Source organism: Gymnogyps californianus, chromosome 16, assembly GCF_018139145.2.
Source record: "Gymnogyps californianus isolate 813 chromosome 16, ASM1813914v2, whole genome shotgun sequence".
Taxonomy (NCBI): Eukaryota; Metazoa; Chordata; class Aves; order Accipitriformes; family Cathartidae; genus Gymnogyps; species Gymnogyps californianus.
Genome location: NC_059486.1, coordinates 332,502 through 347,201, shown reverse-complemented (window position 1 = coordinate 347,201; position 14,700 = coordinate 332,502). Strand labels below are relative to the sequence as shown.

Here is a 14,700-nt window from a genome sequence, read left to right as displayed (position 1 = left end):
GGCAGGGAAAAGGGGATGGTGCTTTGGGGCCTTCACAGTTAGTCCTACCCAACAGGCATGGTCTCATCTCATGATCTTCAGCCTCCAACCCATCCCAGAAGGTGCATCAGAGCAGCTGCTGCAGATATTGGGAGAGAGTATTGTAAAGGTGGTCCTTAAGGGCCAGGCACTTTGGGACACAAGAAACCAAATAAAAAGAGGACTCTTCTGCCTGATAAAGCCAAAATGAAGCTGCAGAGCTCATTGCCATATGCTGCCAAAAATCCCACCTGGGGCTGAAAGCGTGGTTAGACCAATGCATGACTGGCTGAAGTCCATCAAGGGCTTCCACGCACAAGGACCCAGCCTCTCAAGGCAGGTCCACGCTGTGAGCACAGCCCAGGGTGCATGTCCTTTCTCCAGCCCTTCTGAGCAGTGGTGACACCACAGTGTGGCCCCACGGCCCAGCTCAGGGCAGCCGCTCCCCTGTTCTTACATTACTGGTAAAAAAAAATAAACCTATGTGAAGTAGATTTCACAGAAAACCTAACCAAGTGTGGAAAAAATACACCCTGCTATAAGCATTGGCCTGTTATTGGATAAGGACACTGAGCTAAGGGAGGACAACAGATGAGCAGAAAGGCCCATGAGGTCCGTCTGGTCTATCTGGCCATGCCTGGACAAGACATCTGAAGACGCCACTGGTGAGAAGACAGTCTCCACTGCATCGGGAGCGTATTTAGCCACAGCCTGTAACACCGAACACCTCCCAACCTCAGAAGTGACACTTGGAAGACTTGCGCCTGGAGATGGTTGGCCACCACCATTCAGCTCAGACCAGCTCTAGCTGAGACAAGGGCAGCCAGCCCGTGGGACAGGGGGACAAGCGTGCCACTGTGGGAAAGGAAGAAGATGAAGCTATTTGTGTTGCCACGACCTACTTGGGGGCTGTAAGAAGGAGCAAAGTGAGGAGTGAATGCCACTACATGAAGAGGCAACGTTCACCCAAGCAATGTGCAAAAGCAAGGGCAGAGAGGGACGGACGAAGGGTGAGGCCATACTTAATGTGTGGGAAATCACCTCGTGAGGAGCAGTGATTTTTTTAAATGAAGACTTAGGGCACGAGGGAACTAAAAATAAACCTGTCACTTGGTGTGATGCCGCAACAAGATATCCAGAGGGGTTCTCGGGTGTGGGAAGGGAAGGCGTGCTGTGCCGAACACGTGGCTCCCTGGGTCCTGCCAGCATACGGGGCGAGGTGCGGGCAGGGTGACAGGCAAAGCCCAGCATCTGAGGAGCAGGAGCTGGTGGAGAGCTCGGGGTCTGGGGGCATCATGTCTGCATGGGCAACCCAGGTGAGCAACCTAGAAGATACCTGGGCAATCTGCTGAAGCTAAATATGATGGGGCAATGCAGTTGGTGATCACTAACAAGCTGCATGCATCCCAGCTGGGTTTAGCTAAAGGTGCTCATTCCCGATGGGAACAGGCAGTTTCTTAAGAAGAGCTGGAAACTTTCTGTTCTGGCATAGGAGGTTGCAAGATGTGCCTGGAGAGGTGGCAGAGGAGACAACCCAGCCTTGCCCAGCTCCAGGACATGCTCATCACCAGTAAGCATTTGCCGAGGCACTGGACAAGGCGTCCCGGATCCAACGCCATCCCGCACCAGTGCAGAGGAGCAATGCCCGCAGGTTGGTGTCAGGCAGGCCGCAGCGCTGCCCATGACCTGGCACATGTCCTAAGGAAAGCCATGGTTGTGACTGGGGTTTCTTGTGTCATGGTGTGATGTTCCCAGCCCCAGCTGAAACAGCTCCTCTGTAAAAAGGGGGAATGGGACTTGTTCCCCACACTGCAGCCATAAGCTGGGGCAGAAGGTCCTTCCTCAGCCCCTGCATGGTCTTCAGCCCTACGAACATGGGGGTGATGCCCGCTGTGCACGGCTCATGCCTGACACTGGATGAGGCACCAGCAGAGGTGAAGGAGTCAAAGGGCATCTTCCTGAAAAATGAAGTGCCCTGCCAATCTGCCCAGGCGGACTCCAGAGGATGCCAAGCTTTTGGGTGAGCAGGAAGACAGAGGCCTTGGAAAAGCTCAGCCAAGCTGTGCTGGGGGAGCACATGGGGCGCAGGAGCTGCCAGTCTCACCCAGCATGGAAGATGTGCCGGAGAACCCAGGGGAAAACCACAGAGCGCCGGGGGTGCCACCATGTGGTGCCCCGGCCTCCCCAGGCACCCCCAACCGGGTCCCCTGGGATGCTGCCAAAGCAGAGTCCGACTATCCCACCAGCAAGACACGGGATGCAAAGCCACATCTCCCCGGCGAGCGTGCAGAGCCGGGGCAGCAGGCTGGGCAGCTGCCTCCACCTGGGCAGCGTGCGTGGCCCCAGCCCCTCTACAAGAGCCCTGCCTGGGGCACCAGGAGCTGAGCAGCCCTGGCTACCTCTGCCCTCAGAGAAAGCCCTCATCCGTGCTGCACTGGGGACGGGGACATCGACGTTTGCCTTTTGGGACCTAAGATGAGACTTGCAAGTTCACATCCCTTTGTGGATCCAGCAGATACATAACGGTTCAAGAAGAGGACCCTGTTCATCACTGTGTGCTGGAGCATGCACGACCCTGCCTACTGTCCCCTCTGGTCACACCGCCTGAGAAAAACCTTGCAGTGAAAGCAGAAGAGACCAACTGGAGATGTGACAGACGACTGGTGATGTTTCTACCCAGCAAAGATCAGAAAGTCTGGAAATAAATACAGGTGAGCTGGACACAAGTGGGAAGCCTCCACAGAAGAGGTGCTTGCACCACCCGGCCAACCTGCAGAGGTGACCCAAGGCCTTGGAAGGAATCAGAGATGATCCAGATCCCAAGAATAGTACTGCTTTAATTCATAGGGGGTGAATCAAATTAAAAATATAAATCCTCTTGGTTCGGGCTCAGGGTAAAACACTGACTGCTGGGGAAGAAACCTCCCCCAGGACAGAGCACTGGAGGCTCTCCAAGGGGGGTTCTTGTCCCCTGGCTCTGTTGGGCTGATGGACATGGGGCTGTGGGCTGGCCAGGTCCACTCCTGAGCTGGAGATCAGGCTCTTCCTCCAGCAAGGGGCAGAAAACATGACAGCAAAGCACCGACATGGAAAGCCGAGATGAGAAATGCAGCCTTGTCACTAGGCGACAGGAGGAATGAGTGACGAAGGCTGGAGCACAGCCAGAAATACTCCTCCAGCTACTTTTCCTTGAGTAACGTCTCAGCAGCAGCACTACTCCTGTGATAATTGTTAAGGAGAGAGACATCACAAGGCTGGCTGGAAGGATGGCCACCAAGCCCGGGGGCTGCAGTCCAGCTGTGGCACCTCTCCAGGGAGCCCCCCGCTCCGCACGCTGGGGACTGACCAAGAGCTGCCAGTGCCCAAGCCCAAACCGAGCCCCCACAGACGGGAAGCAGTGCTCCAGCCTCTTGTCTGCTCTGGGATGAGAGGATGCTGCGGGTGCTGGGACAGGGACCGATGAGCTCCAGAGCCCTCAGCTTGGGCAGGGACCCACCTCTGCTGGGGGGGCTGGACAGGGCGACCAGCCTGGAGAAGGGAGAATGTGAAACACAAACACAGGCTGTAAAGAGACCACTCGGCGTGACCCCATCTCCCTGGCCCTCCCAGGTGCTCCCTGGGGTGCGTGGGCACAGGGAGAGCTGTGGCAAGCGATGCAGCCATGCGGAGCGGGAGCGGATGTCAGGCTCCATGGGGATGTGCATCGGAGCTCTGCCGGGACCGAAGATTTGGGAAGGGGCAACATGCTTGAAAGCACAGGGAGCAACGAAAGGCACTCGCGCTGTTTACAGGGGCGAGGGATGTGCTTGGGGCAGACCCGCCTGGGGACCCCCCAGCCCGTCAGCAGCATCCACAGCCACGCGGTGCCTGTGCCCGCTGCCGGTGCCAAACCCCGCTCGCTCTGGGGACTGCTTTTCCAGCGTCCCATGGGAATTGCAACAGCAGAGCCCCAGCCCAGTAGGCACTGGGGCAGAGTTGCCGTCGACGGTCTGCTGGGAAGGTAAGTGCGCAGTGACAGGCGCCGGGTTCATCCAAGTCTCAAAGGGAAATGACTCAGCTGCGGTGTTCCCGCTTGTCTGTGGAGCTGCCATCCCGTCTCCCCACGGCAAGCGCAGCATCTGGAGGGCGCAGACACCAGCGGCGTTAGGAGCCTTTCCCAGTTAGCCAGGACATATCTCCGGTTCTAAAAAAGAGAAAAAACCAGCAGTGCGGTGAGATGTTTCCCAGCATGCGCAAGCAAATGTGCTCGGTGTGAAGGTGCTGCCTTCAGCGCTAGTCCGGTCATTGGTCCCCATCCCAGCACCCGTGCTGCTCTGTGCAGAGGCACAGCCAGCCCGGGCAGGATGGCAGCACCCGTTCCTCCGCCCTCACTCACGTGTCACTAAAACTGTCCAAAAACTCATGTGCAGATCCTCAATTCCATGTCAAACTGAGTTCAAACACTATTTTTTTAACTTAAAACAAGCCCTTCTTGCATTCAGCTGAAAATTCATGGAAAGCCACTGAACGGCAGGCTGGGTGGGGTGCCTGGACAACCCTGAGCGGGGTGCCAGCCAAAAGGCAGCTGCCCATTCCCGGCAGAACTCTGCACCAGCACCCTGCAAAGGGGACATAGCAGCCATGCCCACCTGCCCCTGGCGTAGATCCTGCCACCCCCAGCCCCAGCACCGCGGCGTGGATCCTGCCACCCCCAGCCCCAGCACCCAGCACAGCAGCATTGCCACCCCACGGGGGGGGGAGGCGCTGCAAAACAAGCACACAGCCGTAACCAGTGTCCCCACACAGGAATTAGGGACATGGCCCAAGCTGGGCCCTGCCAGCCCTTCACACCCACAGCACCTGGGACCCCAAACCGAACGTACTTGCCGTGACGGACAAACAGCCTAAAAGGTGCGAAAGCAGCAGGAGACAGAGAGAGAAAAGACATTCAGGTTTAGGTGGTCCGGCTTCCTCCAGGTTTGCCGGGCCCCACCACGGGGGCCAGCAGCTCCCCCCACCGCCGGGCTGCCCATGAGATGCCACCTCCCTTCCAGCCGCAAATTGGGCAGACAGAAACCATTTCCCGATGACCCTGCCCCGGTCACTGGTGGCTGGGTGGACCCTCGACATGCTCCCCGTCCCAGGGGTGCCCGGGGTGTATGAGCTGGCTCGGGGCTGCCCAGGGGCTGGGAGTGCTTTTCTCCCTGAGCTTTTGAAAAAGTCTGCTTTTATTCCAGATGTGGAAACACCACAGGGACAGGGACCCACATTCCTCCCTCAGCTCTGATTCCCACTCTAAAGGCTATCACCTCCCTGGCGTTTCCCTTCCATCACAGCATGTTCTGCACCCACCGTCTGTGTGCAGGGGTACGCTCTTTCCTGTGCAAAGTCTTAAAAACAAAGCGAAGGGAGAAAAATGCACTTTGCCTATGAGCTACGCCCCAATGAACCAGGCACTGCAAGCTCTCCAAGCTTTGCTCTTGCAGAGGGCTGTGCACAGGCTGCACACCCAGCCCCTCTCTGTGGGTCCCCTCGACTGACTGGGTGCCTAGGAGCAACACAGCATCAGGCAGCGCTGCCTCGGTGATGTGCTAGCGCCCCGTGGCAGTGAGCACCACTGTCCCATCGAGCCTGTGCAAGGATTCAGATCCTGGTGTTTAAGATAAACCCCCTGTGTGCGGGATGCCAGACCTGGAGGCGACTGGGAGGCAGCATTGGGGGGACAGAGTGAACGGGGCAGGAAGGGAGATGCAGGAAGGGAGATGCGAGAAGGGTATGGAGTGGGGAGCAGCAGGAAAGAGCTGCCCAGTGCCTGTCGGGGTCCTGCCTCGGGGTGCTCAGCCCTGCCCTGCACCCCACAGCTGTGCTCGGCCCCTGCCCTGGCACTGCCGGTCCCTGCAGTGTGTCTACTTACTCCACATCACGCTTTCGGATGGTCCTGCCGGCAGCCAGGACCTCAGCCACCTTGGACACGATAGGGTCGTAGTTCATGCTGGCCACAGCCACCACCTCGTCGCTCCTAGGGCCAGGCAGAGCAGAGCAGAGCAGTTAGGGCAGCCCTGGGTGGCCACGGCTCCATCACCGAAAAAGCAACATGCTGGAGGGAAGCAGGAAGCAAAGAGAAACACCCACTCCAGGGTCAGAACCCGTCCCAAGGCGTAAGCACCATGGGGACTGTGCTAGTGGTGTGGGAAAAGGGACAGGAGAGGGCTCAGAGCTGGCACTGCAGGCTGGTCCCACTGTGGTCTCACCGATGCGCACCTGCTGGTATGGTGAGCATCCCTAGGGTGCCCAGGAGATGGAGACAGCTCTGGGCACCCTGCCGTCTGTGGGAAAACACCAGCAAAGGTAGATCTGATGGTGGATAAAAACCTGGACATCAGCAAGGACACCCAGTGGTTGCTGCCATCCGGGCAGGCGACCCCTGCGCTGCTGCCCTGCACCGAGGGAGTGGAGAAGCGGGTGGTCAGGATTTCTCTGTGGGACACTCGGTTGTGCTGCTCCACATCTCCTTCCTGATCCCCACCTTCAAGTGGGCAGAGTGCCCACCTCCGAGCCGCTCCACGGGCATGCTCCTCCCAAAGCACTGGGACCACTGGGGTGTCCGACGCCAGGGTCCCACCAGCCCCTGTGTATGTGGGATGTCCGGCAGCATGTCCCAGTCCAGCTGACCATCACCCACCAGGATGCCAATGCTGGTGGCACAACGCAACCTCAAAGACTTGAATGGGAAACAAACGAAGCGGAAGGGAAGAGGATGTAAAAATGCTGGAGGAGCTTTGGCTGAAGGTCACAAGGCAAACAAGAAGGGCTCTTCTGCTTTGAGGCTTGCAGACGTCAACCTGAGCGTAAATCTTCAAACACTGAACCCAGGAGATGACTCATAAATAGATAACTGAATGGACAAACAATGTAAAGATCAGAGAAGGTGCGTGGGTAAGATATTAAACACTGGTGATATTGTTGAGTAAGTTGAAGAGTAGAAGCACCCAACAAACCAAGATCTGCTCTTCAATCCACTGCCAAAGAGCTCCATGACCAACAGAGCAAAGAGCAGCCGAGGTGGGGGGGAACATGTGCCTGATTCCCAGGAGGAGGAGAGAAGAAGCCATGTTTCAGAGGACACTTCATCTCTGTGGAGCCATGGGAGTTCAAGTCATCTCTCATAGCTGTCCCACAAAGCCATGGGATAGCTCCATCACAGAAGACTATCTATTTCAAAAGGCTCTGATTCCTAAATAAGCTCACTACAAATAAGGGAGAGCAAGTCAGAAACAGAGCAGAGGTCTGGCTTCCCCATCCCATGGGTGAGCATGGGGGTGCAGAGCAGACCAGGAGCCCGGAATCTTCTCTGGAGCCACTGGAGCTTGTCCACAGCTTAGTCCACACCAGCCAGACCCAGAGCCGGACCAACACTGGCCAGGCTCCAGCATAGGGTGCTGCTCCGTGGGAATGGTTGCAGGAAGTGGGAGCTGCTGCATTGCCAGGAGCTCTAGAACAAGATTTGGATGCCATTGAAAATCCCATCTCAAGCATCCTTAGCTCACTGCAGAGATGTGTACCTACAGCAGAGGGGATTTCTGATAGCCTGCGGCTCTTCCATCCAGCAGATGAGGTGAGAATAAGGAGTAACAGACAGACGTTGATGAGCAATACATTCACACCGGAAAACAGGCGTCCGTGGCAGGCAGTGAGGGTAATTAATCCGAGAAGATTACAAAGCACGTGTGTGTTCAGCTGAACTGCCTGCTGGGCTGTCACATTTGAGGGCTGCTGCTGTGATTTAGAAGAGCTCTTTGCTTTCTTAGCCTGTATCTTCTCTGCTGTGATGCTTGATGTCCCGCCTCATGTAAATGAGGTCCTCCACTCTCCCCAGGACAGGACCCCATTCCCTAGGGATGTAACTCCAATTGTATGTGCAGGGACTCATGAGTTTTCTTTACAGAAGACAGCCAGTCTCCTTCCAAGATGCTTGCAGCGGTACCTGATGGCACTGCAGTGCAGATTCCCTCTTCTCCTGTTGCCCCAAGTTCAGAAACACAAACTGCCAATGAGAACCCCGTCCCACCATGAACCACAGCCCGGGGAGACCCTACAGGCGGTTGTTTCCATCACACAGGGCCTCGGCCTTGGCTGCTTCACCATCGCTTGATGCCTCCGGTGCTCAGCACACAACAGGGGCTGAGGCTTCAGGACTCCTGGGAGGCTCTGCACCACCTTCACACCACACCACACGGTCTTGAAGCTTCAGTGGTTTCCTCCACGTTTGGTTTCCTGAGCACAACCAGCTCCCAGCTGGGAAACATGAAGTGGTTGGAGAGACCTATCCATCAAAATCAGGGGGAGATGTGCTGTTCCACAGGAGTGACCTTGGCATGCAAGGGAAAGGAAAGGAAAATGTAATCCCACCAGCTGCCCACTGACTCAGCCTCAAGCCCAGCCAGTGCCTGACACAACCAGCCAGGAAGGCGGATGCAGCCCAAACATTTCCGTCAGCAAGACATGGGGTAGCTGGTCCATTTGTGAAATAACTCATGGGGTGCTGGTGAGCTGGAGCATCCCACATGAGCAGTGGCTTTTAAACATTTTGTCTGACAGATGGGGAAGCCAGGAGGAATCCCTCTTTTTCAAAAGGTCTTCGGAGGCAACGAGAGCGCCCTCCCTGAACCTGGGATTTGGAGCAATCAGACATCTTGGCATAAAGGCTGAGGGAAGATGGAGCACTGTGGATGAGCACCGTGTCTACATGGTCTTCCCTTCCTCTGCAGGGTTCAACACAATGGAAGTGGGGAACCGTGAAGAAGACAACCACAGCAATTCCCTGGATCTCCCAGGATCTCCAAGGTCTTAGGGGTGGGATGACATCGGTCTGTTCTGGCTGAGGTTCTGCGGTGAATGCAGTGTCCCATGGGGACATCTGCAGAGCACTGTCCCGTATACCTCCTGGCACAGGGCCTCATGCTGACCCCTCCACAGCTCACACAGCTCTCAACAGGGGTAAGTAAACAGCTTTCTCCTTCAAACTCTGGGGAAAAAAGAGCCTTATTGTGAAAGTCGATGCTGAGGACAGGCTCTGGGAGTGGGAACCACCAGCGGTTCATGCAACAACCAAGACAGCACACACCAGGAGGAGAAGAGTCCAAACCATCAGGGGGGCATGGCAGAAGGAAGCAGGAGGGGATGATCGATTTGGGACAGTGTCCTCAGTCCAAAAGCATTAGCACCAACCAGAAGAACTGTCACCAAACGAGAAAAAGAGGAAGAAATGCTCCCAGTGGCCTCTCACAGAAGCAGAGACGGGGAATTGATTACAGCCGAGCAAAGCAGTGGGAGATGCACTGGCTGGCCCCCCGCCAGCCGACGCACCCCCAGTACCTCCGGCTCTCAGCGTGGGATGCCGTCCTGGTACCCAAAAGCCATCTCCAGGAGCCCCTCCTGGGTGGCAGAACAACACAGCGCTTAGTGGCGGACCCCCGCCGCCCGCCCACCCGCCAGGGAGCTGCTGCCCACCGAGCCTGGCTTTCCTGCGTGCCGGCAGGTCTGCCCAGGCAGCCCTCACCCCTCGGCAGCCACCGGCGGCACGCTGAGCGTGGGCCGCTGCACAGAGAAGGGATTATGCACCTTGCTCGGGGCTTTCCTTTTGAACGGGCTCTACAGATGTTTAATTAAAGCAATCTGACATTTCCTTTCTAATTAGGGTTGGGATAAATAGCTAGACGCTCTGGTATGTAAAGGCGGAATAGAGGTCTCAAAGAAGATTATATGCTGGAAAGAAATGTGTGCCAGTGCGGCTCGTGGATGCCTGGCCCCGTAATGCTGCATTTGCTGCACGCAGGGGACTGCCAGCGAGGCCAGGGGACCCAAGATGGGGCAACGCAATGGCTGCGGAGCAGCTTCGGAGGGGATGCAGCGGCAAAAGTACACACGATTCTGCAAACCATTGCAGCAAAACTGCCGAAAACAGGTTTTTATCTTCCCCTGGCTCACGCTCACTGAGCAAACTGTGTATTTTAAAATGCTGCTTTGGCAGTTACATGATTTAAATGTACTGCAAAACACCGAGAGGGTGGGGAGTGACAGCCCCGTGGCTGTGGCTGTAGAAGGGGAATGCCCCCTTGCAGCAGCTCTCCCCAGTGCAGGCGGTGCTTTGGCACAAACCCATCCTTTTAGGCAATTTTGGCCAAGGTGCCGGCGAGCTCAGAGGTGCGTCCACGTGCAAAGGACCCCGGGTGCCAGCGGATGCTGGAGCCCCATCGCCTGCAGCAGGTTTTTATCCGAGTTGCACAGGCACCAGGAGAGGGAGGGTGAGTGCCGGGGACCTGGCTGGCTCGTGCCACGGGGTGATAAAGTGAGCCCTGTGCCTCTCCAAGCCCAATGGACACATCCAACTGCCAGGCTCCTTCCTGGAGCGATGGGGGCAAGCGGCCACCCTTGGGGAGGGGGACGCGGAGGGGAGGCCATGGGGGACATTGGGCAGGGGACAGAGGGGCAGCGAGCCCTGGTGAGATGATCTCTGGAGAGCAGGAGCTGACTCCTGCCCAGAGCTCCCTCCTGATCCCTGCCTGAACGCTGCTGCGAGTAGTTTGATTGCTGAGCTGGGCAGACCTTCGCGTCCCTGGTTTCACTCTCCCCATCCTTAATATTAGAAAGCACTTGAAGAAAACCCCTCTCCAGGCATGAGGAGGCTCTGTGGCCTCCTCAGATTTCCTCAGATTTCAGATTGGAATGGGACAAAGGCAACAAAAGAATAAACAGCAGCAAATATTTTGGGGGTAAATTCATGGTGCACGGTCTTGCCAGTCTAAACAGCCAGCATAGCTCAAGAACAGCAGAGGCAACACATCCCAGCTATCAACACATCTCAGGAAAATATTCCCAAAAAGGCTCGCAGCCTGGGGGAGAGCTGGGTTTCACTACAGGTGTAACAAAACCTCCTGAACTCTTGCTAACCTTCACAGCTTGTTAATAGACAGAACAGTTTTTTGAGCTTAATTTGTCAAACCAGAAGCAGAAACGGTGATGCCTGAGCTCCCAGTCCAGCTCTGGTCACAAATCATTAACACAGTGATGAGATCGGAAGGAAATCTTTGATGGGAATTGCCAGCAACAAATTAATAGAATCTGCTCTCAGATATTATGTGAACAAAGTGCTTACATCTGGCAGAGACATTAGGTCCAAAGACCAGTTTAACTCGCTTTACGCTTAGCACATCGTTTCTCTAGGGCGTTTTAGTAATGTCCTGCAACCTCAGTGTCCACAGAGGAACAAAAATGACTGACAGAAGCTCTGGCAAAAATATTTTCCAGCCTAGCAGAACAAGCTTAGACGAATGCCTGCATAGGAACATTGAGAAGAAAAACACTTACTTGGTATAAAATGCCACAAACTTCAGTTCATCTAAATCTCCCTGAATGACAACATCATCGAATCCTTCCCCGTGGCCTGGAAGGCAGAGAAGAAGAAGTGGATTCAGCAACAATTCCCCTGGATCCCACTCTAGCCCCTAATACAGAGTGTTTCAGTCCAGAGCTACACGAAGAGCATCCTGCACTCACCAAGAGACCAGCACCAGAAGATGAGGGTACCAAAAAGCACCCCTTCTTGTTCAGAGAAGTGCAAGTTCAGGGAGACTGTCTCTGTTCATGCTGAGCCATCCCTCATGACCACAGCCATCCCTCTGGCCCTGCACCCCACGGCCATGAGCAGACAGGTTTCAGAGGAGATACCAAAACCCTCAGGAGCCAGGAAGGGAAGCAGACCCGAGGTAGAGGTTGGCACGGAGGGTCCACAGCAAGGGAGGCGGCCGTGGCTTCTCTATCCCAGGACACCTCCACCAGCACAAACTCTACAGCAGCCTTGGGGAGCCCCTTACCTGCATATCGGATGCTCTTCCCGAACATAGCAGTCCACAAATACGGGACTGTGCTGATCTCCATGCCGTGGGCCAGCATGTTCAGCGCAGCTATACGGCCTGGAAGAGAGAAGCAGCAGAATAAGCGAGGAAGCTCCATGCCGGGGCAAGCGTTGTGGTCTGCCCTCAGGTCGCAGTACAGCATCAGCATCTCCAGTCCCAGAGTACAGGGAAACCAAGACCTTCTACTTAGGCTAAAAAAAACCCCGCACACAGCAACAAGCACCAACAAGGAAACGCATCGCATCGTCCGAGGCTGGGCTCGGACTCCTCCTCGGCGGTGCAGCTCCTACTGACTCGTCACCTCTACTGGCATGAGCGACGTGCTCATGAGCCTGTTTCAACCTGACTTCTGCAACAGTGACAGGGCTGAGAGCTTGCTGAGCTCTCACCGCAAACAGGGATGGGATGGATAAACCCCTCGAGGGCATGGAGACTGTTAGGGTACAGTCCCTGCCACAGAGGCATGTCTGGAGCAGCATTAAAGGGGGCTGTGTCCACAGGCTAACTTTGGAGATGTGGTTCCAAAACCTCTCACCCAGGGCACCCACCCAGAGGTCAACCTCCCCACGGGTTGTGGCCTTGGAAAGCTCGAGGGCAGGCGATCACACCAGGGTTTCCAGGGTTGCTGGCGTGAAGGGGAGAACGGTCTCAGATCTGCAGTGTGCTCCTGGGCCAGCCCGGCAGCGTGGGCAGCCCAGCTGGGGATGTGAGCCCGAGCTAACATTAGGATGTGAGCTCCTAAGTGTCCCAAGGCAAGGAGAAGATCAGGCTCCTGCAGTGACTGCAGATGCCAGGGAGCGCACGGCGTATGGGAAAGCCTGGCCCTGGGCACCTCTGTTTGTAACAAGGCATCATTAGGCAATACACGTCAAGAAGGCTGACAAATGAAGGCATATCGGACAGGATAAAATATACATGCTTCAAAATGTTTAATACAACTACCCAGTTTCCCTGTTGGCAGTTGTCTCACTCTCTCACTAGAGGGCTTGGAAATTTCCCAGGGATCTGGAAAAGGCTATTCTGAAACCAATTTGCTGTTGCAAAGTGAAGGGACTGAAAAGCACCTACCATGCATATGGGCCATCTGCCAGTGAGGGACGTTCACCTTCTTATTATTCCTCAAGGCCAGCGGGAACGTGACAGCGTCACCAGCTGCAAAGACTCCGGGGATGTTGGTTTGCATCATCTGCAGGGGGGAAGCAGAAGTGTGCGTTGGTGGGGTTTGCACCCTACACAAATAGAAACAGGGAACTGCTCTAGAGCTGCCACGGTCCCCAGGAACACATGGACAACGTCTGCTCGGCTGTGGGACCCCCAGGTGGGATTTCATTTAGCGTTCTTCACTTTTAAAGCAGACCACGCAGGCAGGGACCTACGGCATCCCTCTGCCAGTGGGTTACCCAGTAAAAAGAGACACGGACTGGTGTCCTGGAGCCCCTCTTAGAAGACTGAGGTCTGTCAGTGTTTGCAAATAGAGCCTGGCTTATGGCATGTGCGAGCAATAACTGCAGGGGTGGGTGGCAATGAGCCCCAGCCCCGCCGACACGCTCCTCGCTCACGGCACACACCGCCCATCAGCACCAACACCGCTCCCGTCTGAGTCACTGGTGGTGGGGAGGAAAGATGAGATCCTTTGGGATCCCTAAAAGATGGATCTTTCTCCATTTCTTTCCCCCCAAAATATCCACACCATTCCAGGACAGCTCAGAGCCGGACCCATGTCACAGCATCCAGGGCTGGGATTTGCAAACCCCTCACTTGCAGGGGATCCCAGGCACTCCAGTGCAATCCTCCCAGCACCTCACGTCTCGGTGGATGAAACGCCCCTGCAACAGCAGTTTGGAGCCCCAGGGAAGCTCATCTCGGAGGAGAGCAGACTCAGCTCCTCCTGCTCTCCCCCCTGGCAGGGGCTGCCCCCCAGGCTCACCTTGTTGACCACGATGAAGCCTTTGGAGTCGATGTTGATGCCACTCTGCTTGAGAAAGCCCGTCGCTGGGACTGCGCCTGCGGGAGAAGGCAAGGGCTGCCGGTGCGGTAGCTGGGGGTCCCCGCAGCCTTGGGGGGCTGACCCCGAGGCCAGCAGATCTCCTCCCTGCGTGGACAACCTGTCTGCCCCAAGGGAAAGGCAGCGGGCTGCTCCGGGAGCGGGGAGCAGAGCCCGGCACCCTACAGAGCCCCCACTACTCCCACTACATCACCCTCCGCACCCCCGGGTCCCTACCACTCTCCAAGCCATCAGTGCACCACTGTAATGTGCCCACCACCTTTTTCTAATGCTTGAAGATAATTTTCAATCCACTTCTCTTTTATAGATATTTTGAAAAAAAAAATATTTAAAAGGGAGCCCTCGGGTTTCCAGACAGGGCTCCTCTGCCTCCCCCACAATCTGTACCTTTTCTTCAGCTTTCATTTTCCTTTTTTCATCTTTTTTTCCTCTAGCCTTCACAAATCAGAGTAGTCAATAAAACAACAAAGCAGAATTAAACTAATTCTGTGATTCTTCCAGTCCGCAACATTTTGAAAAGTTACAAAGTGAGAAAGGGATTTTTTTCCCCCCAAGTGTAAAGGGGAAAAATACCCTCTTCTACGGCAGCGGCAGCAATAAAAAAAAACAGAAGAAAAAAAATTCAGTTTGGGGAGGCTTTAAAAAAAACAACTTGAGAGGATGAAATTGGTTTGAATGGGGTTTTCGTCTGGAAAAATGGAAACCATTACTATTTTCCAAATATATTTTCAATTGCATTTTGGGATGGAGGCTCTAGAAAGGCCTTTTTCAGCTTTGCTATGC

General features: G+C 55.4%; 1 protein-coding gene across 3 annotated transcripts in view; it reads right to left on the bottom strand.

Moving 5' to 3' along the window:
* Positions 1 to 4,161: 4,161 nt before the first annotated feature.
* The window catches only part of AIFM3 (apoptosis inducing factor mitochondria associated 3), a 38,339-nt gene continuing 27,800 nt past the window's right edge, over positions 4,162 to 14,700 (bottom strand). For 2 of the 3 annotated variants that reach the window (XM_050906424.1, XM_050906425.1), the window contains exons 14-19: positions 13,840 to 13,916; positions 12,981 to 13,098; positions 11,871 to 11,969; positions 11,365 to 11,440; positions 5,912 to 6,016; positions 4,162 to 4,201 (exon numbers count right to left, since the gene is read on the bottom strand). In XM_050906424.1, the coding sequence (XP_050762381.1) occupies positions 4,162 to 4,201; positions 5,912 to 6,016; positions 11,365 to 11,440; positions 11,871 to 11,969; positions 12,981 to 13,098; positions 13,840 to 13,916 (515 nt within the window). Of the gene's footprint in view, positions 4,202 to 4,880; positions 4,902 to 5,911; positions 6,017 to 11,364; positions 11,441 to 11,870; positions 11,970 to 12,980; positions 13,099 to 13,839; positions 13,917 to 14,700 lie in introns of all 3 variants that reach the window. The other variant, XM_050906426.1, reaches the window with a different exon arrangement.